General features: G+C 33.5%; 1 protein-coding gene across 1 annotated transcript in view; it reads right to left on the bottom strand.

Moving 5' to 3' along the window:
* Window positions 1-1299: 1299 nt before the first annotated feature.
* The window catches only part of LOC132748737 (kinesin-like protein KIF28P), a 42016-nt gene continuing 19383 nt past the window's right edge, over window positions 1300-23932 (bottom strand). The window contains exons 11-23 of the mRNA XM_060738356.1: window positions 21303-21421; window positions 20790-20904; window positions 20212-20275; window positions 18937-19065; window positions 16739-16902; window positions 11868-12016; window positions 11345-11485; window positions 10543-10764; window positions 9967-10035; window positions 7071-7277; window positions 6181-6330; window positions 5440-5496; window positions 1300-4798 (exon numbers count right to left, since the gene is read on the bottom strand). Coding sequence (XP_060594339.1) covers window positions 4673-4798; window positions 5440-5496; window positions 6181-6330; window positions 7071-7277; window positions 9967-10035; window positions 10543-10764; window positions 11345-11485; window positions 11868-12016; window positions 16739-16902; window positions 18937-19065; window positions 20212-20275; window positions 20790-20904; window positions 21303-21421 — 1712 coding nt within the window. The 3' untranslated portion in view covers window positions 1300-4672. The remainder of the gene's footprint in view (window positions 4799-5439; window positions 5497-6180; window positions 6331-7070; window positions 7278-9966; window positions 10036-10542; window positions 10765-11344; window positions 11486-11867; window positions 12017-16738; window positions 16903-18936; window positions 19066-20211; window positions 20276-20789; window positions 20905-21302; window positions 21422-23932) is intronic.

The following is a 23932-nucleotide window of genomic DNA, read 5'->3' as shown; positions in this document are numbered from 1 at the left end:
CTCTAAGTTAGCCACTTCCCTATCCCACTGATTAGAAGGTACATCCCTCTTAGTAAGCCACTTCCTACCCCACTGATAAGAAGGTACATCCCTCATCCACTTCCTATCCCACTGATAAGAAGGTACATCCCTCTTAGTTATCCACTTCCTATCCCACTGATTAGAAGTTACATCCCTCTTAGTTAGCCACTTCCCTATCCCACCGATTAGAAGGTACATCCCTCATCCACTTCCTATCCCACTGATTAGAAGAAACATCCCTCATAGTTATCCACTTCCTATCCCACTGATTAGAAGTTACATCCCTCTTAGTTAGCCACTTCCCTATCCCACCGATTAGAAGGTACATCCCTCTTAGTTAGCCACTTCCTATCCCACTGATTAGAAGGTACATCCCTCTTAGTTAGCCACTTCCTATCCCACTGATTAGAAGGTACATCCCTCTTAGTTAGCCACTTCCTATCCCACTGATAAGAAGGTACATCCCTCTTAGTTAGCCACTTCTTATCCCACTGATTAGAAAGTACATCCCTATTAGTTAGCCACTTCCTATCCCACTGATCAGAAGGTACATCCCTCTTAGTTAGCCACTACCTGTCCCACTGATTAGAAGGTACGACCATCTTAGTTAGCCACTTTCTATCCCACTGATCAGAAGGTACATCCCTCTAAGTTAGCCACTTCCCTATCCCACTGATTAGAAGGTACATCCCTCTTAGTAAGCCACTTCCTACCCCACTGATTAGAAGGTACATCCCTCATCCACTTCCTATCCCACTGACAAGAAGGTACATCCCTCTTAGTTAGCCACTTCCTATCCCACTGATTAGAAAGTACATCCCTATTAGTTAACCACTTCCTATCCCACTGATTAGAAGGTACATCCCTCTTAGTTAGCCACTTCCTACCCCACTGATTAGAAAATACATCCCTCATCCACTTCCTATCCCACTGATTTGAAGGTACATCCCTCTTAGTTAGCCACTCCCCTATCCCACTGATTAGAAGGTACATCCCTCTTAGTTAGCCACTTCCCTATCCCACTGATAAGAAGATACACTCCCCTCACCTGGCTACTTCTAACCCCTACCCCCAGCTCTCGTGATACAGGAAAAAAGGTAAGTCCCCCATCTTACGTAGCCACTGCCTGATGCAGAAGAGTAGGTACATGTACATACCTATCTTTCTAAGCGGCAGAGCCACTCCTTATTGCACAAAATTGGCATATCCTTCCCTTCCTTAGCCACTTGTTCCCACATTATGTGGTGACTGTAAAAGCAAAATAACAACAAATACATGTATCTTTAACAACATCTTTTTTTAATAATAACATACAAATATCGCAGAAAAGAATGGTATAAAAGTACAGAAAAGTACGGATATAAATATACATGTAGATCAATAAACGAGGACGGAATGTAGTTCTGTATAAAAATTCTAACCTAAATTATTTTATCAATATTAACTGAAATCTGTACCTCTAAAGTAATAAAAACAAAACCTGTAATATTTCTCTAATAAGTCATGATTTGCATGTTTGTGTTTCCCTAATTGAGCCTCCAAATAATCATTATCCCTTATTGAGCCTCTCAAAAATTCTACTACTGACCAATTGGGAAAAAAATGAAAAAAATTGCTCATACCGAGACTTTTCTAAATTAATTATTTCTACAACATATTCACATGCATAAAAAAATGGATTCCAATTTACATGTTATATAAGCCTAAGGTATCAATTCTGACCTTAGAAAAAGTATACAGAAAAATTCAAAGAAGGCAGAGTTAAAGAAAAAAATCCCTTTCCCCTGAAAATAAAACAACACACGTTTTATATACATAACAAGTGTAATAGAAAAACATGAAAAAATACAATCAATATGAATCAATACTTCTGTAATTTATGACAAAAATGATAAATTATATCTTCGAAATTTGAATTAAAATGAAGAACAGTTATATAAAGTGTATAAAGCAATATACCGTATGTGCTGCACTGGGGTCGGTACTCTCCAGTGTCTCAAAGAGCGGATGGATTCTTATTTAGCCTGGAACACGTATGCTGCCTTAAATTTACCAGATTTGTCTGAATAAAAAAAAAATGTTTCAATACCTGTATCATAATGGCAGAATATTAATCTATTTCAGTAAGAGCTAATGATGTGTACACGAAAGTATTTCTAAACAGTTGAAACCCTTCTTAAAATAGCAGCACAATTTTTTTTTCAGAACATTTTAATCTGTTAATAGATTCTATACAAAATTACAAAATTCATGGTGGTTATGACATTACTTGTTGCAACTTTTACATAAATCGACAATCGATGTATGGAAACTATTTTTTTTTTTTCAGTCAATGAATTCAGTAAATATTTTTCATCAGATATAGCTTTATACACTTTATAACAACCAAAGAAATTAAAATTGTGCATAGAAAAGTCTTCAATTAAATAGATGTGCATTTTATTGTCAAACATTTTGAAAAATAAAACAAGAGGGAAAATATGTAAACATTTCGTAATAAAAAATATCTGCGATGAATACCGGCATGTGAATGATTGAATATTCTTTTTAAATATAAAAGTGCATTACCCAAGAGTTTGACTTCATCAACAAATGCAAAAAAAGAAATTATGTTTCTTTGATCTTGTTATTTTCTTCACATGATTCATCTCTAATCTATATGTACAGGCTTGTCTATGAGACAAAAGTTGGTGTACAGAATTATGCAAAGAAAGAAAACGATAACAATATTAAATGGTTACATTCTCTCAAATATTGAGGTAAGACACTGGTTATTTTGTAAAATCAAATACAAACAAAAAATACATGAAAAGAAAAGTTACGTATAAACTTACATATATCAAATGACAACAAACTTGTTCCCTATAATATATGAATATCACAGATACCTTTAATAGATTACACAATATATATATACCTTCTAAAATCTAATTCTGCTGGTTTAAAAAATGAAATTTTCTATCTTCTTCCTAGGAAATATTCCCATATGTGACAAGAATAAAGTTCTTCTTACAATATTATTATTATTCATTCAATATTTAAGGCTGGTCAAATAGTTGAGGGAAAAATTTAACTTTAAGTCAAATAGTCCACTTGCCTAGCTGTCCTGTACAAAATTACACTAAGTCAAAATGTCCAATGGAAAAATAGCCAAGAGCACCCATCTTGGTTAACAGGCTTAAAAATGAGCAAAGATTAAGTTATTTTCTTTCATTTTTTTTTCATTATTATTAAAAATAGAATGCAAATAAGAACAATTTGTATCTCATAATGCTATATGACTTTTCTGATAAAGGTCACACATAACCTTAATAATTTATATAACCTCATAAGAGAGGTCACAGTTTTAGAAAAATACAAAAAAATATCTATAAATAGTAACATTAACAAAAGACAGTAGGACGGATTTTACAAGTAAAACAAACAACATCACACAGTGATATATATAACAGGCCACAATTTGCCAGAAATCAGAAATGTACGAGACAAAGACCAGCTTTGTGCTATTGAGATTGACACTTGAGATATTGAAAAAAAATGTTAACATAATTCATGTAATTATGTTACATCAACAAAGAAATCTTTCATTTAATACAAATACTTTTTTGAATTTCTTATTTTGTGTGTAACCTTTATCATTATCTAACAGGTAAAGGTGGAGCAGAATTTCTTAATGGTATTATTAGGTGCAAAAGTTTTTTGTCACAAAAATAAAATTTCATTTATAAAAAGATGAAAATAATATAGTACAATGTAGTAATATTTAGATAAACTACGCAAAAATGCATGTGCAAAACTAAATAAAGTAAAATTTAAAAGAAAAATACATTTATTTGTAGGTTAATTCTGCACTGCAGTTAGTAAAGCATTTATTTTTTTAACAATTTTAGTAAAATGTTTACTTTTCTAACAATTAAATGGCAAGTAAGTATACTATATTATGATACGCTCAACACCAATTAAATTTTGGTACAGTTCCATAACAAATGCTGTTGTAGTTATTGTCAACATATCACAGTTAGAAACAAATAAAAAAAAACTTTCCAAAAAAAAACTCTTGGTGAAAAAGAACCTCCAAACCAATTATGCTTGGATCTATATACTTTGTAGATTCACATATATTTTCATGTTTTATCTATAAAAAACCTTTACAAATTTTATTAGTATGTATAAAAAATAAATATGAATAAATTTTGATTGTCTGAATTAACCAAAGGAAAAAAATGCCTTTTCAAAAATGTATACATGTACATATGCAAATGAAATATACAAATAACCTGCATAGTGTGTATAAAAAGTTTTTCAGTTGATTTTTCTCTGAGAATGTCTCTTATTTCATCTACCAGTGAAAAGTTTCTTTGGAAATATACCCTACTAATGCATCTACTACTGGCTTAAACACTAAGAGTATTACACAATATGTATTGCATTTCAATACTAACCTATTATAGATAATCAATTTGATTTTTCCTCGCTGAATTCAAGTTAATTGAAGCATTCCCAAATATTGTAGTTATAAGTTTTTATATGTGTATATAATAAAGTTCAACTTCAGCTGTAATTTGGTTTCACATTGCAGATCAATATCATATATAAATGTTTTTTAATCAAAGCAGAGTTGTCAACAGTATGGTAGAGAGTTTTTGTATTTCTACTGTATGGTACAGGCTTTTGAGCCATCAGCTTCACCCCCTCCCCCTCCTTGAATAGTCGCCGGAGTTTGAACAGGGCGCCCTGGTGGTACACGTCCTGCTAGCAGGGCTTCAACATCCTCCATCTAGAACAAGAGAGTAATAAGGTACAAAAACAGGGAAAAGTAAAGCTTAGAAAGTAAAGAAATAAAAACCATATCATAAATTGACGGCAGCCATGTATATATCAAGAAGATATCAAAATGATTATCCAATGAATAGCTATGTTACAAACATGCAGTATCATAATGTATAGAGGATATTTGTTTAGTTCAGTGTAAGTTCGGAATATATTTCTACGATTGAGCACAAAAAGGTAAATTTCACGAGTGACACAGCCACATGTGAAATATGAACTTTTGGTGCTAGCGACTAAAATATATTTCAATCTAACACTAAACTTAACAAATTTTCTTTTTATTTTATGCAAAGAAACGTTTCAAAAACATTTTAACCTAATACTAAATGAAAATCATGCCAAACAATAATACAATGTTACATCATTTACAACAATATGTCATAAAGTTGGTTTCAAGTACTATACATGCTGGTATTTCACTGAAACAATGTTATGGGCTTAAATTCAAACAGTGAAAAAATCAAATTAATAATTTCACTGTTTCAAACAGTGAAATAATCAGTTTTATATTTCACTGATATATTTCTATAAACCATTAAAAAGCATGTAATAAAGAAATGTAGTCAAAAACACTATAAGAACACATACCCTCATTGCATCATGTCCCATTGCCTTCCTCTTCTTCAGGTAGTCATTGATACTAGTCTGTTATGAAATAAAATCAAATAAGATCAAATATATAAAATGTGAACCACACATTGAGCTACTCTTTGTTCATTTCGGAATTCAATATTTTCATAGCAAAAGTAGCAAAATATTTCAGACTTTACTGTATGAGAACTATATAATAGGCCAAAATTGGCTACCCAATTAGTTAAGACCAATAAATTTTCTGAATGACCAGTCTCAATACTGGCAGTCGCTAAATTTCACGGATTCTAATAAATTTCATAATTTGATTCCATATGCAAATTGAAAATGGAAAGGCCTAATGTTTTAAAATTCATAGAGTATAAATGATCATTTTGAAAATTTTCATATTAATTTTTGTTATCTAGTCTATCTCTTTAGACACCAGTTTTGATAAAGTCAAAGTATACATAATAGAACTATACTGAAACAAAAAAGAAACTTTCGTCAAGATGTTAGTACAGTTTCTCAATCTTTTGAAACTCGATTTTTACGTTGAATAAACATATCGGGCTTTTATACCGGGATTAGCTGACCGATTTTGCAAACAAAACGAGTTTTACAAGCTACTACATGTATATAAGTGTGTACATCTAAGTGGTACCCTTGAACAACTGGCACATACTTTGCGAAAGTTTCTTTTTTTGTTCAGTATATTAAAATACATTTTGTAGAATATAAAAGTTAAGTTAAATATACCAGTTTTTTGTCTGATTCAGCAGCTTGTTTCTTGTACATATTTGCCTCTTCTTTTGCTTTATTATCACCAATTGGGGGTAATGGAGCTCCAGCGTTGCCATTGGATACACCACCTTTCTTATCTCCCTTGTCTTTAGCCTTTGGTGCAACCTGAGAGGTAAACAGTTTTTCTATATCATAAACACATCATATTTATTGATCACATGACTTTACTTGTTCTCAAAGTAATCTTATAAGTCGTTGCATATAATTTTATATTTCATATCCTTTTATCTCAGTGTAATGTTAAAAGTCATTAAATCTTTCTTTATATTCAATACTCTTATATTACTAATCATAAGACATCATTACAGTATGTGACTGTACAAATATTGTCCAGTATTTGTAAATACATGTGAATACAAAGTAACAAGCTGAAATAACATATACAACTTGCTTGAAGGTTTGACTAATATTGTTTTTAGCCAGGTATAAATACTCTTCAAAATATATAAAATATATATGGTTCTAGGAACATATTTGCCGGTGTGTCTATAAGCTTAGCTTAAAGCTTCCTACACAATCAAACTCAAATAAATTCAGTATAAAGCACATGTATAAACTTAACAATTTTGAATGACTGATAATTTGCATACATTCAATAGGATTCAAGCCTCTAAATAATAAGGTAAAGTTGGACAAAATACAAAAACAACAACATATTGTTGATACATTAGCAATCTCTATGAACATGAAATTATGGGGTTTCCTTGAAAAAACAAGTGTGCTTAAGGGCACAAAAAATATCAAGGGAAAAACTAACACATCTAATAAGTCAAAGTTTAATCTCCCAATTCTAATCTTAAATCTCTTGTCAGATGAAAGGAAAAGCATCCAAATAATCAACTTACTACAGTTTTTTCCCTGCCCATTCTGTCTTTCTGCCTTCCCCAGACTTCAATGTAAAGAGATTCAGAGTTCAGATATTCAATGAACTGTTCTGTTGCAGATTTGACTGTGATCTTATTCTCATGTTGGAAGTCTGGGTTGATTGTTCCAGCAATCTCCTTTGTCTGAGTGTAGTCCTTATCCAGGTAAAACTTGTATCTACAGAAACTCTGAAATATATACAAAACCATTTATTAAAGGCTCGTTATTCCTCATAAATGCTTTTATTTTCATTTCTCAAAATATCATTAACTTTGGTGTACACTCATATGCCAATTATCTGAACCATCTTTTTTATCTGTTTCTTTTTGGCAATAAGTACAGTTATAGTGAATTAGTATTTTGTATGGAAGTCAAAATACTGCTTTGTTTACATTTTACAACTTTTACATCAAATTATTTCACATTTATCACTACTTTATTCAGGTAACAAGCATCTCACCTTCTTTAGAACGATTATTTAAACATTATAAAAATTCATTTTTGCCCTTTCTAATGAAGTAAAAATGTATTTGTTTGTGATGCATAATGCGCCTTAAAGATTTCTTCATAAATTTGGACCAAAAACGGCTGGACTTTCTCGTTTTTGCAACAGTGGCTGGACACGTTTCTACAACTCAGTAAGTACTTTAAAAGACATAATGCCACATTTATGAAGTAGTAACATGCTTTAAATGGCATTTTTTCACTAAATTTATAGAATTTGTATTTCAACTTGGATGGATGATGTCATTTTGCAACTTGAATGAATGACTTTAAAAATTTAAATCCTATTATCAGAAACAGTACTAAAGGAGACAAAATAAATCCATATTATACATTAATTATAGATTTCAAAGGAATAAATGAAACTAGAACTGCCACTGACTTGGCGTGAATACCCCCGCATACCACTTTATCAGAATCAACAGTGGCCATTTAGAGCTCAAGGACAACCTCCCTGCCAAACCTGAGGTTAGTAAGCCAGTGCATTGCATTGCTACAAATGTGAAAATGTAAAAATTAATACACTGAGGACCTTAAGCATTTGCTTATTGTAGTAAAAACCCCTGTGACCTTGACCTTTGACACAGTCACTTAAAAATCAATAGAGGTCATCTACTAGTCATAAACAACCTCAATACCAAATATGAAGACTGTTGACCAAAGCCTTCTTAAGCAATTGAGCCAACAAGCTTTGTTAGGTCAAGGTCCCTGTCAACTTTTACCCAGTGACCTCAAAATCAATAGTGGTAATCTAATAATCATAAACAACCTCCATACAAAATATGAAGACTGTAGGTCAAAGGAAACTTAAGTTATTAGGCGGACAAGCTTTTTTCATTAAAGGCCTGTCTTACCTTGACCTTTGACCTGGTGACCTCAAAATCAATAGGGTTGTCTTCTTGTAGTGACAAACCTCCAAGCCAAATATGAAGACTGTGGGTCAAAGGAATCTTAAGTTATTGGGCCGACATGCTTTTTTTTTAGTTAAGACCCCTGTGACTTTGACCTTTGACCCAGTGACCTCAAAATCAATAGGGGTCATCTACTCATCGTGACTAACCTCCATGCCAAATATGAAGATTGTGGGTCAAAGGAATTTTAAGTAATTGGGCGGACAGGCTTTTTCAGTCAAGACCCCTATGACCTTGACCTCAAAATCAATAGGGGTCATCTACTCATCGTGACTAAACTCCATGCCAAATATGAAGACTGTGGGTCAAAGGAATCTTAAGTTATTGGGCGGTAAGACTTTTTTCAGTCAAGGTCCCTGTGACCTTGAACTAAAACAGTGACCTAAAAATCAATAGGGGTCATCTACTCATCATGATTAACCTCCATGCCAAATATAAAGACTGTGGGTTAACCCTTTCCCCCATGAGCATATTGTGAAAAATGGCCGTTTTCACTGAAAAGCCTCCTGTTACAAGTTCAAACTGCTATGAAACTATGAAAAATGCTTCAATACTAATCAAACTTGGCACAAATGTTGACTGGACCATTGCCTTTGTAATGACATGCTCAGTCTTAAATTTCCTGTTACCATGGCAACGAGGGGACATCTCAAAATTGCCAAAAATCACTATTTTGCCTCGATTTTTCCCATCAAAATTTATTTCAAAGTGCTGCAACTGCTCAAGGGATTGAGATAGAGTCAAAGGCTTTTCAGCGTTGGTTAAACGTTACATTATGATCGACCTGGGGTCATTTTTAGCCTCTCACAAGTCCAAAATTTTCTTGGCGATGAGGGGGACTCCGCCCCCCTTCAAACCCCCCTAACAGAAGGGGGCACATCCCCCTTCTGGCAACCCCCTGATGTATCTTTTGGATGGGGGCGGCGCCGAAAAAGTGCTCAATTTTTTAAGCAATATTTCTCAAATGAAAACTTATGTTTGGGGCCCAAATAGGACATTTTTCACTATTTGAGGCCTAATAAAAGGGGGGGTGGAAAGTGCGTTGTTTCGTGTATATATGTGGTAAAGGGTTAAAGGGATCTTAAGTTATTGGGCAGACAAGCTTTTTTTAGTCAAGGCCCCTGTGACCTTGACCTTTGACCATGTGACCTCAAAATCAATAGGGGTCCTCTAAGCACCATGAATAACCTCCATGCCAAATATGAAAACTGTGGGTCAAAGAAATCTTAAGTTATTGGGCGGACAACGAAAAACCGCCAGAGGGCCGGACGGACAACCTGATTCCAGTATACCCCCCTTACAACTTTTTTGTGCGGGGGTATAATAAAATATTTCTATTCAGCAGACAAACTTAAGCAAACTTTTGTTTCTTTTCCTTTCTTTTAACTTCAGTAAAAAACACTTATCAATGGCAAGCTTACATTTATAATTATAATACATAAAGGTATATTAAAAATATCACCTTGTCAATATTTGATGGTAGACCTCTTGCTGATTTTATCACAATCTTACAGTAAACTGGTTTTCCTTTCTGAAAAATAGGAATAAACATTTTTTATATTAAAACATGGAGAGTAAAATGAATACCTTAAACAATTCTAAAAAAAAATCTAAAACTTTTCAAGAAATAAATGTAAGCAAAATATATTTCATCTTGAGTGGTTTCTTTGTTTATTTGTCCATTTTTTACCAGTAATTAAAAGTTTATCCTGCAAGTGATATCAACTGTCACAATATTTTTTTGCCTGATCCTCACACAATGGAAAAACTACAACTTTGAATAGAAAGACAAAATACCATGTTATTTATGTTTTGGTATTTTTATGACAAATTATGACAAATTAAGCGATTCTTTCTTCAAATGATTATGGTCTTACTAGGTCTAAATCCATTATCAAAACATTATGAAACTAAGTTATGCCTTTTCTATATATGAAAATTCATATTAATTTCTAAGGCTTTATGTGCATTTAAACAAATACTTAAAATACCAAGTTACAACAGTTACTGAATAATTCATTGACTGTGCTTAACTTACCAATTCTTTTGGATCTTCTACAAAATCATCCTCTGGGACAGGTGTGAAATCTTTGGTACATGGTACAACAGCGACGTCAAGGTGACCTTGATCGTTACCCTTGTAATCGGAGATAACGAGGTTCTCCTCCAGGTCTATATTGTACGCCATTGACTGCAGCAGGACATGAGTGGTACCAATCAGCTTCTCAACATCGGCTGGTTCCCAAAAAGGATCTTTATCCTAAAAATACACATGTGAATAAATCATCAAAAAAGATTTTTACCTTTTTCAATATCAACCACTTTTTTATACTCATGGTATTTCTGTCATACATATCAACAGTTTAAGTCCTTAACCAGCTGAATTTTTGTAAAGAATTTGCCCAGCTTTGAATTTGATTTTTTATACAGAATTTATTTTAGTTTGTGTAGGAAGCTATAAGCTTATAGACACAACTTTGAATCTGCTCCTAGAACCAACCAGTACTGAGCAATGAGTGTAAAGTTTCTTGCTCAAGGAAACAACGATTTGCCTTTGATGGGGTTTGAACCCATGCCGCGCTAGCGATCATTAGATTACTTGTCTGACACGTTAATCACTCTGCTCTGCCACCACTTATATCTTTGTATTTGGAAAAGTCCATTTAACTTTGAGAGATTACAATGGCAAAATACATAGAATGAGCTACCAACAGTATAATAGACTGGTTAGAAAGCAAGAACATGCAGGTAGCGCTAGCTTTATACTAGTGACAAAGGCTATCTAATTGAAAACTTTGAGAAGTTACAGAATAAATAAAGGCAATATTAAAGCTACAAACCTGTGGGACGTCCCAGTCAGCATCACCCTCCACATAGTTCTGGTACATTTCTTGCATGAGGAACTTCCTGTTTATGAACTTGTTTCTGTCCCACAGCCAATCATTCCCACTGCCATCCAAAGCTATCATCTTTACCATCACCTAAAACATAAAATACATAGAACTGTCATTTTGTTTTATCTGAATAACTAAGGAGTCAATATCTCAAAGATGAGTTAGAGGAAAACATCTCATATATTCACATGTACCCATTAGGCATGACTGTATTTTTTACATTACTTTAAGAAATAAAGAGCAATGATTTTATTTACAATTTTAATCAGTTGGTAAAGTTACAGTTCATGTAATTGAATAAATTTAAAAGAGATAAGGTAGCTGAAAGCACTTGTAACATATATGAAATAAACCAGCTAAAATACTGAAAATTAATGTATATATAAAGTTTACAACAAATTTAAAAAGTGAAATCAAATTTTACAAAGAAGTGAAAAATTTTGCAATTTTTTTCTTGTCGCACACATACCTCAGTCTTGCCGTCCTTCTGGCCCCTGGCCTGTGGTGATACAAGAGTTATCTCAAACTTGACGCCTTTCTTTAGTTCCTCAGCCATAGCAGTTGCCTCACCCACCATTGGTAACATCTGAATCAAATCTTCTTGTAGCAGTAGATCATCTGTAACATAATTAAACATATCTTGTGATAAAACTCAATATTTCTCCCTCTGAATTTCCCAAATGGACCAGTCTACTCAGCTTCCATTTTTGAACCAGTCCACTGTTAATTTTTTTGGACACCAAGGCTAAATAAGGATATACTAGTTATGGTCAACTAAATAGAGAGTCTGGTCCGACTGCAGACTGGTAAGACACTTTACTTGACTGGCAATGGCTAAATTGCAGTTTCTGTTCTAGCTTTGTACATCACTTTATCAAATTAATAATTTGGAAGAATCTGGAACAATTATAAATATTACTTTGACTTACAAATATGAAATTATTACTGCATTTGCAAAATAAAAATAATGTTAAAGAACAACAATTATTTTAGTGTATTTTAATACTCGTCAAGATATTTAATGTATTTTATTTTATAAACAAACTCTTCTTTAGGGACCAATGTTATCTTCACAAGCACTCTATATTCTGTTTATCAGTAAAATGGGCACAGACCACTATATTAATAAATGACTGTAATGGGACTTCTTTTTCAGATATGCAAAAAAACAATTACATTGTTTTTTTGTTGGGTTGAACCTTGCACCAACACAATAAAGGTCATATGGCAAATTTCCAGCTAAGTTGATGGAGGAAGAGGTTAAGTGGCCCTCTGTGCATTATTTCAGGAAAAACAGGCATGTGAGTAGAACCACTTAAGTTACATAAGCTTGCTGGATAGCTTCCTCACAAGAAAGAATTCAAAGTCCCTGGCAATGTTTGAACCCACAGCAGTGAGAGGCAAGTGGTTTGAAGTCAACCAATTTAACCACTAGGCCATGGACACCCCATAAAATTGAAATTTAGCAGCAAACTGTGTTCAGTGTGGTCTGACTGTACAGATGAGTAACCCGACTTTCTTTTGTATTATAGGCAGAGACACAAAGAAGTCAGCATAATGCAGGGTAGTGAAATTTTTATCTACAGGATACCTGTGATCATTATAGTAAATCTAGTGTAGCATTGGAAAGTGGAAGATATAGAACATAATGTAAAATGGTGGCTTTAAATACAAAATAAATGATACAATTATGTAATTAAACAAAACAAAAACAATTTTAGCCGTGTCACGACAAAACCAACGTAATGCGTTTGCGACCAGAATGGATCCAGACCAGCCTACGCAGCCACGCAGTCTGATCAGGATCAATGCTGTTCGCTTACAAACCCTATAACAAGTAGAGAAACTGATAGGAAACAGCATGGATCCTGATCAGACTGCGCGGCTGCGTAGGCTGGTCTGGATCAGGCTGGTCTGGATCCATGCTGGACGCAAGCCCGCTATGTTGGTTTTGTCATGGCACGGCTCATTTCAGCATCATTCAGTACAAACAGAAAACTCACTCAAAGCTTTTTGTAAATTTGTTCTCTATAGCATTTAGAGTCTACGAAGAAAGTGAATTCTGCAGAATTGAAATATAGCAGGATGTTTCTGGTACAAGATTGCACAGTCCTTATCACAAGGGGACAGAACACATACAACCTTTTCTAAGAAAGGTCATTTTGAATACAATACTTAACTATCAGTGAAAGTTTAATTAATTCAAAGTAGCACACCTAGATATTAAAAAAAAATCATTTACATGTAATAACTAGAAATGTGTCCATAGGACACGGATGCCCCCCCCCCCCCCCACGCCACTGTTCTGTCAATCTTATGACTCTAGGTCAAATATTTTTTGACTACATGTGCCACAAGTTTAAAACTAAAAATCAACAAAGGGCAATAATTCTGTTAAATTTGGTCGCAGCAAAAATTCCTTCCTTTGCTACCATCTACACATTAAGGTGTAAGTTTAAGCAAAATCTGCCATCCGGTTTAAGAGGAGTTGCGTTCACAAAATTTCTACACAGTATATAATGAAAAAATCAACAAAGGGCCATAATTCTGTTAAATTTGGTTGCAGCAAAAATTCCTTCCTTTACTACCATCTACACATTAAGGTTGTTCATCCCTGAAAGTTTAAGCAAAATCTGCCATCCGGTTTAAGAGGAGTTGCGTTCACAAAATTTCTATATAGTATATAGTGAAAAATCAACAAAGGGCCATAATTCTGTTAAATTTGGTCGCAGCAAAAATTCCTTCCTTTACTGCCATCTACACATTAAGGTTGTTCATCCCTGGAAGTTTAAGCAAAATCTGCCATCTGGTTTAAGAGGAGTTGCATTCACAAAATTTCTATATAGTATATAGTGAAAAAATCAACAAAGGGCCATAATTCTGTAAAATTTTGTCGCAGCAAAAATTCCTTCCTTTACTACCATCTACACCTTAAAGTTGTTCATCCCTGTAAGTTTAAGCAAAATCTGCCATCCGGTTTAAGAGGAGTTGCGTTCACAAAATTTCTACATAGTATATAGTGAAAAAATCAACAAAGGGCCATAATTCTGTTAAATTTGGTCGCAGCAAAAATTCCTTCCTTTACTGCCATCTACACATTAAGGTTGTTCATCCCTGTAAGTTTAAGCAAAATCTGCCATCTGGTTAAAGAGGAGTTGCGTTCACAAAATTTCTATATAGTATCTAGTGAAAAAATCAACAAAGGGCAATAATTCTGTAAAATTTGGTCGCAGCAAAAATTCCTTCCTTTACTACCATCTACACATTAAGGTTGTTCCTCCCTGTAAGTTTAAGCAAAATCTGCCATCCGGTTTAAGAGGAGTTGCGTTCACAAGATTTCGGGACGTATGGACGGACAGACTGACGGACGGACTGACGGACGGACGGACAAGTGCAACGCTATATGCTCCAACATTGTGGGGGCATAAAAAAATTGACAGGAGAACAAAAAGTGACAAACTTGCCTTAGACACCTTGAATTCACTTAAAAGTTACATAAAATTTGTCAAAATATGGAGAAAAATAACCTAACTTGGTTTGAAACAGGATAGCAAAATGGTAAAATGATATATCCATTTCAGCCATACCTTGTAAAAGACCTTGAAACATCACATGAAGAGTGATTATTAATACATTTCTGAAACTATTGACATATTTTTATTATGTTTGGTTTTATTCACATTTATTTATAATCTGCATATATTCAACTGACTGGATGTGTGCTACTTAAAGTCATGCCAAAACTGTATTAAAGGTTTTACGGAAATTACCATGATTTTCAAGTAAATACCTTGATATCATCTTTGCATTTTTCGGATTCATTTCTAGACAGGACCACTGACATTTAAAAAGACACAATGTTTGTATCAATTTGTCACTCGAACAAATTCAATTCATTTTTTTTTCAATTTATTCCCAATGAATATACATTTCACTTTTAATCACAAAGGTTATGATTATATAAAATTAACTTCATAAATAGCTTGTGATTGCGTTCATTCATAATATAGTGACTGTATTCTATTCATAGCATGAACACAAACAAACATGAAAGTGAGCTGTAAACACATTAGGTTTAAAACATACAGTCGCAAAATCTGAACAAAAACAAAATAAAAGCATAAGCATGGGAAGCCTGACTTACTCATACCTTTACTGCCTAGAAGAAAAGTGTTTAGGATTATGAGAAATAAAATTTTAAAAAGCCTATATTAATCATGAAAATAAGGCACCAGTCAATTATAACAACAGCCCCTTAACCCCCAGCCATGCCCAGGGGTGATTATTGAGGAATACCAGAGGAATGACCCCTTTGTTTTTAACCTTCAGCCTGTCCAAGCACTGTCAGATTGATGTGTTGGTTTTTGTTTTAGTGCCAAATTTATAGCTTAGAATATCACTAATTGCAGTGTATGGTCTTTAGCCTGACTGGTTATCCCCAAGGGGCTGCAAGTGGGTACAATTGACTGGTGCATAACCTAATGATAATGTTAAATTGCGAAACATTCAATTAATGCTAAAATGCCTATTTATCAAAAGATTAATCGAGTATACCCTTGAATTAATTGAAATCCACCAGATTTTCATTGTTACCAGGACATATATCAACCATGCACAATTTTCATGATTCCATTCAAGATAATTAATTGCATTTTTTTATAAGCACTGTATTGTCTGTATGTAAGTAGGTTATCATGAATGTAAAATAATTTTAAAGTATAGTGACCTTAATATACATTAATACGGAAACAGGACATTTCAGCCCCAAACCAAATCGGCCCCAAACAAAACCGGCCCAAAACCAAAAACCCAGTGCATAAATCAGCCCCTGGACGTTTCAGCCCTTTTCCATGAGACATTTTTGCCCTACTATACTATATTGCTTGATTGATAACACAAACAATTATGACACTTTAATTCTTTAATTAATAATTCATTATCTTTTCATCTCGTGAACTTTTTAGATATACAATATTGTTTTTAAAGTTTTTAATTCTTATACAAAATAATAATTAAATAAAATTAATAAATAAATTAATTAATTTATTTATTGAAGTGCTTTTAATATTCTGATTTAAAATACAGGTTAGACTTAATCTGAATGGGGCCGATTTGATAAAAAGCTGAAACATCGGGGGCAAAAACATCTTGGGTAATTTGGGGCTCTTGGGGCCGAAATTACTCAAATCCATCAATATACATCACTCAAAACTCACAAAGAATCATATATACAGTACAATTTAAGTTCAAATCTAAATTTAATCATATCATAGCCCAACTCCTAGCCTACCCTACCCTATGTGCTGGTGTTATGTAAGGATATAAATGAGCATACCATACCTTTAGAAGTTCCATCACTAGCTGTCATCAGTCCGGATTGTTTGGCGATCTCCTCTTGTGCGGTATCAAATGTTGGGGTGTCTACTTTCTCCCCGGCATTTACCTTCTTGGCATAATCTTGTGGGTGGTGGAAAACATACAAGTGGTTTGGTCCAAATGACACTCTGTGAAACAAATATTACATTATTCTATATTCTAACACGACCCGCATTTTTCCCTATTGTACAAAGAAGGACTGAAAGTGTGTGTTATTATGCAATAAAATCACTGTTGATGTTATATATTAAGAGATGTGACATAACCATTAGATATGTGACGTAACCACTAAATATGCGACATGCTGAAAATAAGTACAGAAACAAATCAGGCGCAATTAAGCTTAATATTAGGTACGGCAGTATTTATAAGTTGTTGTCATGTTAGAATCGAAATATCATATGTAAATTTCTAAAGTAACATTTTCATTTATACTTAACCTGTTCTGTATATCAAACTAGCTGATTATACCTCTACATTTATCATCACCAACATCAGTATGGTAATTAATATTCACACTTAATATTCATTGCAAACCAAATCCATAATCAGTTACTTTCACTAACATACATCATAAATCCCTTTCTCTATCAAACATTTTAACTTAAATATTTTCTATTTAGTTATTTTCCTTCGTTAACCTTTCCAAGGGGAGCGGTGGCCTAGTGGTTAAAGTGTCTGCCTCTCTACCCAGAGATCATAGGTTCAAGCCCAACTCAGGTCATGACCATGTTTCTTCATATTTACACCAGTACTGGTTGGTTCCAGGATGCGGACTCCAAAGTGATTAATATAAGTTGCAAGATCTTGTTTTGCATCGAGCTAATATAAAATATTTAAACCAAATCTTTAAATTAAATTATTCCTTTTGCCCCAACCCCTCTTCCTCATCACTATAGCATTGAATAAATTCTTGTTGTACTTTAAAAAAAAACAAGAGGGCCATGATGGCCCTGAAGTCGCTCACCTGTATATAGGCCCCAAGAGCGGGGCCAGTTTAAACCCCAGGGCTTTTATTTGAACAAACTTGATGGACACCCATTAGAAGATGTTTCATGCTAAACATCTAAGGTCTAGCTGGTCAAGTTTTTTCTTTACACATATAGTTAAAAACAATGACACACCTGGGGCAGGGCCAGTTTTGACCCAAGGGCTTTTATTTGAACAATCTTTGTAGACACTTACTAGAAAATGTTTCATGCTTAATATCTAAACTCTAGCTATTCCGGTTTTTTCAAAGAAAATTTTTAAGTTTTTGCTATACACATAAAAGGAAAATCAATGTCCCCAGGGGTGGGGCCAATTTTGACCCCAGGGATTTTATTTGAACAAACTTTGTAGACACTCACTAGAAGATGCTTCGTGCTTAATATCTAACCTCTAGCTATTTGAGTTTTTTCAAAGAAGATTTTTTAAGTTTTTGTTATACACATAAAAGGAAAATGAATGACCCCCGGGGCGGGGCCAATTTTGAACCCAGGGCTTTTATTACAACAAACTTGGTAGACACTCACTAGAAGATGTTTCATGCTTAGTATCTAAACTCTAGCTATTTGGGTTTTTTCAAAGAAGATTTTTTAAGTTTTTGCTATACACATATAAGGAAAATCAATGACCCCCGGTGTGGGGCCAATTTTGACCCCAGGGCACTTATTTGAACAAATTTGGTAGACACCCATTAGAAGATGTTTCATGCTAAATATCTTAGCTCTAGCTTTTTGGGTTCTTTAAAAGAAGATTTTTTAAGTTTTTACTATATGCATATAGGGAAAATCAATGCCCCCCTGGGGCGGGGCCAATTTTGACCCCAGGGCTTTTATTTGAACAAACTTGGTAGACACCCATTAGGGGATGTTTCATGCTAAATATCTAAGCTCTAGCTCTTTGGGTTTTTTAGAAGAAGATATTTAAAGTTTTTTCTTTTGGTTGCCATGGCAACCAGAGTTCTGCATGGAATTAAATTCTTTGAACAATTTTCAAAGGTGACCACCAAAGGAACATTCCTGTGAAGTTTGGATGAAACATGCTTAGTGGTTTATGAGGAGATGTCATTTAAAGTAAAAGTTTACAGACGACAGACGGACGGACGCCGGACGAAAAGTGATCATAAAAGCTCACGCTGTCACTTTGTGACAGGTGAGCTAAAAACTCCTTGGATTTACCTGTCATTATGGCTGAGCTTGGTTTCCTTGGTAATTTTGGCACCATTGATCATAATTTGTGCAGATGGACTTGGTTTAATAGCAACATTGCCATCTTTGTTGGTAATCTCACAATGGTCTTTCTGTATGCTGAAATGTTATAATGTATCCATGTCAGTGATGATTATACAACTACAATAAGCAACTAAAAATGATCTGAAATGGAACACAATGGACTAGCTGATATTATTTGACATCTTGGCAAGGTGTTGTTCTGTTATAAATAGTCAGATCACCATTTATTATCAAAAAAGTTGCATGTTATATTCTGTCAGGTAGCAACATCTACACTGTTCTTATGAATCAAAATAAAAAAATCTTTCTTTGACTTGCCTGCGTTTGTTAAAACTCAGTTATTGGTTAAAAGTGGATAACTGGACATGTTTATTGTCCAGTGGTAAATATTATGAGGTATCTTGAGGTCACTGTTAATGTTATAAGGATACATCTATACCTGCTTAATTTCAAGAAATGTTCTAATAGACAGCCTGTCTAAGACAGGGGTCCAGTTCTGGTGACATACATGTACAATTAATCATGATTGAAAAAACATCTGTTTTAAACACAAACCATTCTTACTTAAGAAGGCAGAAACCACAATCATCAACCAATATATGGACTGATTCTGACATTAAATGGTGGATGAAGACTATAACTAAGATCAAATTTTACAATTCCTATTTAATGAAGGCAGAAACCAGCATGATTCTAACAATAAATGATCCGCGCAGTCTGATCAGGATCCATGCTGTTCGCTATCGGTTTCTCTACTTGTTATAGAGTTGGTAAGCGAACAGCATGGGTCCTGATCAGGCGCAGGCTGGTCTGGATCCATGCTGGTCGCAAACGCACTATGTTGGTTTTGTCGTGACACGGCTCAAATGTTGGATGAAGACTATAACTAAGTTTAAAATTTTACAATTCCTACTTTAAGAGGGCATAATACAGAAACTTCAACCAATGTTAGGAATGATTCTGACATTGAATAGTGGATGAAGACTTTAACAAAGATCAAAATTTTACTTAGAATGTTTAACTGTGCACTATGTCATTCCACCAGTAAAAGATGTAAATTTTAATCAAACAATCAACAAAAAGTTATGAAAGAAATCATCCTCTTGTGTTATTGAAGTAATAAATTTTCAACCTGTCCTTTTTCATTTAACGTGTCTATGGAGAATGTTTACACATAACTTATTTAGAATTATAATTCATAAAATATACGAGTCAACCTACCTCAGTCCATTCAGCTGTATTTCTGGAGGTGGGGATGCAGTCTTGTTACCTAACCTGTTTTTACCTGAGGATAAATAAAAATAAAACAATTTAGGACATGCTTGAATCTATGAAAACAATTTTATAGAATAAATATGACAAACTTAACAAAAGTATGTTGACAAAACAGTAGAACCTGTTTATATAGACCAGACATGTGAAACTGATACAATTTGTCTTTTATAATGAAGCAATGAATTTGCTCTGTAACTGCTCAGATTATACGCTGAACCAAGGATGGCAAAATCTATTTTTGACTAACTTTTATCTGATTTATGTGAAACATTTCTTTACTTGTCTGTTTGAAATTTATGAAATTTATTCTCAAAAAATTTCATTATCCGTACAAAATGTTGGACAACCTAGGCAGAACTGACAATGGGGTTTGCCATCCAAGTGACCATTAACTACATGTTTTTTTTCTTACCAAGTGACATGTCAGAGCCAGATTCTGGTAGCAAATTTGTTTAATCTACAGACATTATAAATGATGGCAAGTGCTATCATAACTGAAGTTTGTAACTCAATGCTATGGTTACCTGGTTTGATAAAGTGAACTATCATGCCAGTGAGGGCCGGATCCTCATTCAAGTTCCAGAAATGTGGAATAACTTTCTTGTCTCCTTCCTCCTTCTGGTGCATTTGCACTGTACCCTACAATATTAACGCAGTATTGTTAAACCATTATGAAATCCCTGGCAAACGGTCTGATTTGCAGTTTTTCACAAATTTATCAGATGCCCGAGGGTGGTGCGATCTGAAATCTTAAAGTTGGAATTTAGAAGTTTATAACTAATGTACATGTTCAGGCTAACCAGACATAAAATCTAGGTTTGGGCATTCAACTTTCAGAAGAAAAGAGTTTATCAAATGATTAGCCTTTGTCACCAAAGTCAACAATATAGGTTTTGTTTGATGACAAGGTTATAATACTGTTGCTCATTTCTATATTTTGATGTAGAGATCACTCAAAATTAAATATACATGTAATATTCCAGACTCAAAGCAGGGCAAATACTTTGCAATAATTCAGTGGGTTAAGGGATATTTACCGATCCTCCAGACTGTGCTGACTCTGCCATTCTCTGCTCATAGGACTTGGTGAGATTTTCAAGCTCCTCCTCCTTTTTACGTAACTCCTCCTCCATCTGCCTCTTCATCTCTTCAATCTCTGTAATACATGTACAAAATGTCTATTAATAGATTTTTTCACAATTCTAGCACGAGTTGTCTCCCTTTACCAACATTTGGCAGTTATTTTGGTCCATATTTTTCTATTGTTAAGAACATTTTTTCATTGAGTAAATTATGTTTTGTTTTGTTTTTCTTTTTTTCTGGAAGTTATCAACATCATTAATACTAAAACAATACATTATCCTCAAAATACATATAAATTTGATATAACACAAAACCTCAAAAATACAGTAATATTATAAATCTGTGAATATAATAAAACTGTAAATTTATGAAGTTGGACTTGATTGTAAATATTTTAAAAATATCAGTCAGAAACAAAACAATAACATTAATTATCTAAAAAGATGATTACAAAAAGAGAATGAGATCAACAATTTACAGTTTCTAAAAATAGAAAACATCCAGGATTGTAAAGCTACTCTAAGAAATTCTTGAAAAAATACATTTTAAACCATTATAATAGTTATTTTTCACCATATTCAACCCCTACAAAGAACTACCAGTAAGGCATTAAACCAAAAAACCAAAACATCAAAAACGGACAATATTTTTTTTTCGGTTAAAAAATGACCTTACCACCTCCGGAACATTGAAAGTACTGTTGCCATAGCAACTGAGCAGATTCATCATCTATCTTCAGAACCATTGTTTAAATCCTAGTTACCATAGTTAAAATTTTAAATTATGCGAAAATTTCACTTAAATTTACAAAACTATATTTTCATTAGGATGAAAATTAGAAAAAAATATGCTATTTTGTTAGCACAGACATAGTTGATAAGATAGAGCCAGAAATGTTAATGTTAATAAAACTTTATGTATTTTCTGCATTTCTTTAAAAGAACATGACTGTTTTTTCTGATTTTTTCATTCTTTTAAATATTTCTTTTTAATGAAAATCACATTAAAATCCAGTCAATGCAATTTTGCTTATTTTTCAGTGGGACACTCTCCTAAATATTAAGTTTATTTCCAAATGACACTGAATAAATTTTCAAACAATTGAAATTTCCCTCATCACAAAAGTCAATGCGAATATTTGCCCTTGAATCAAAAGTTCGATATATGTAGTACAAATTTTACGATTTTCTCTTATCTTAGTGAAACTTGATCAGTAAGAGAATAATTATCATAATTTTATTATGTATATGACCTATTGAGATTTAATTCTCCATCGTAAAATGGAAATAAATGGACCCAAGTATTATGGCTGACAAACACTGACCAACATATAAACAGGATGCAAAATATCCCCAGCATGTTGGTTGTTGATAAAACACAAGTTACTTTTTGAGCTGGTACCTCAAATTCTAATACTGGACAGATTCTAAAACTACCCGTTTATTTGCCTCTGTATAACATGTTTAAATCAATATTTTTTCAGGAAATACATTGAAATTCAATCCTTGCTTAATATTAACAATTTTATTTTAGCCTCTGCATCAATTACATAAACGTATTTAGAAAATTTACAAAAACTGAAGCCCTCAAATTTGAATGATATCATATTACATAATCTGAAATATGAAAATTACATGCATATGGCATAAAATACAAATTATTTGAATTTCTTTTCCATATTTTAAATGGGTACTAAATGGCTGAATCCATATTATAAATCTTACGACTAAGGGAATAACTCAACACACGTATCTATTTAACTACAGAGTCTATCTAGAAGTGCAACTATACATCAGTATGCAGATTTTATTTTTGGGATAAATTTGGATAATCTACTGTTGAAACAATTGTTGGAAGAACCTGTCTTACACCTCCAATGTTAGACAAGTGACGTTGCATGCTTTAAATGATGTTATTCCTGCACATATTTAATGAATGAATTGCCTGGTTACAACATTTAGCGTAAACTTGGCAAGGCCTCATTTCTGCCATAAACAGTTACCCTCAAGATAAATATTTCGGTCTTTAATGGCAACTGGTACAAAATCCTTACACTCCACAAAACATAACATTTGAAAAATATTTTCATGCCATAACTGAGTCAAAATATATTGCAGTGCAGACCAACTATATCAAAATATATTATAACACAGGTTTTCCTTTGGCTGTATAGTTGCACTTCTACTGTGGTAGGTCTTGTTCAGACGTACTCAAATATATGAGGGCAAACTCATAATATACAATATGGGAGTCTGTCTATTGTTGTAATATATACACTAGTCACCTTAGTGCAGTAATGGATTAACTCATTATATAATTTAATAGGAGTTAACCTGCTGCTGCACTGTAAGGTGACAACATTATTTCATGTATGCAAATTATACAATATCTCTAGGATCTATCACAACACTGGTATAACTATATCAAGTTAACAAACATGTTCAAAATAGAGTTAACCCACAAATTTAGAGTTAACCCACAAGTTCAGAGTTAACCCACAAGTTACAAAAGTGCTGTTTTGAACCTTTGATCATGTAAAATATGTTTTTGTATCATGAATATATAATGTATATTTTAACCTGAC

This window comes from Ruditapes philippinarum, unplaced genomic scaffold (assembly GCF_026571515.1).
Source record: "Ruditapes philippinarum isolate M1 unplaced genomic scaffold, ASM2657151v2 ctg739_1_1_1_1, whole genome shotgun sequence".
NCBI lineage: Eukaryota > Metazoa > Mollusca > Bivalvia > Venerida > Veneridae > Ruditapes > Ruditapes philippinarum.
Note: the sequence above shows the minus strand (reverse complement) of the source record. Positions and strands in the feature narration are given on the sequence as shown.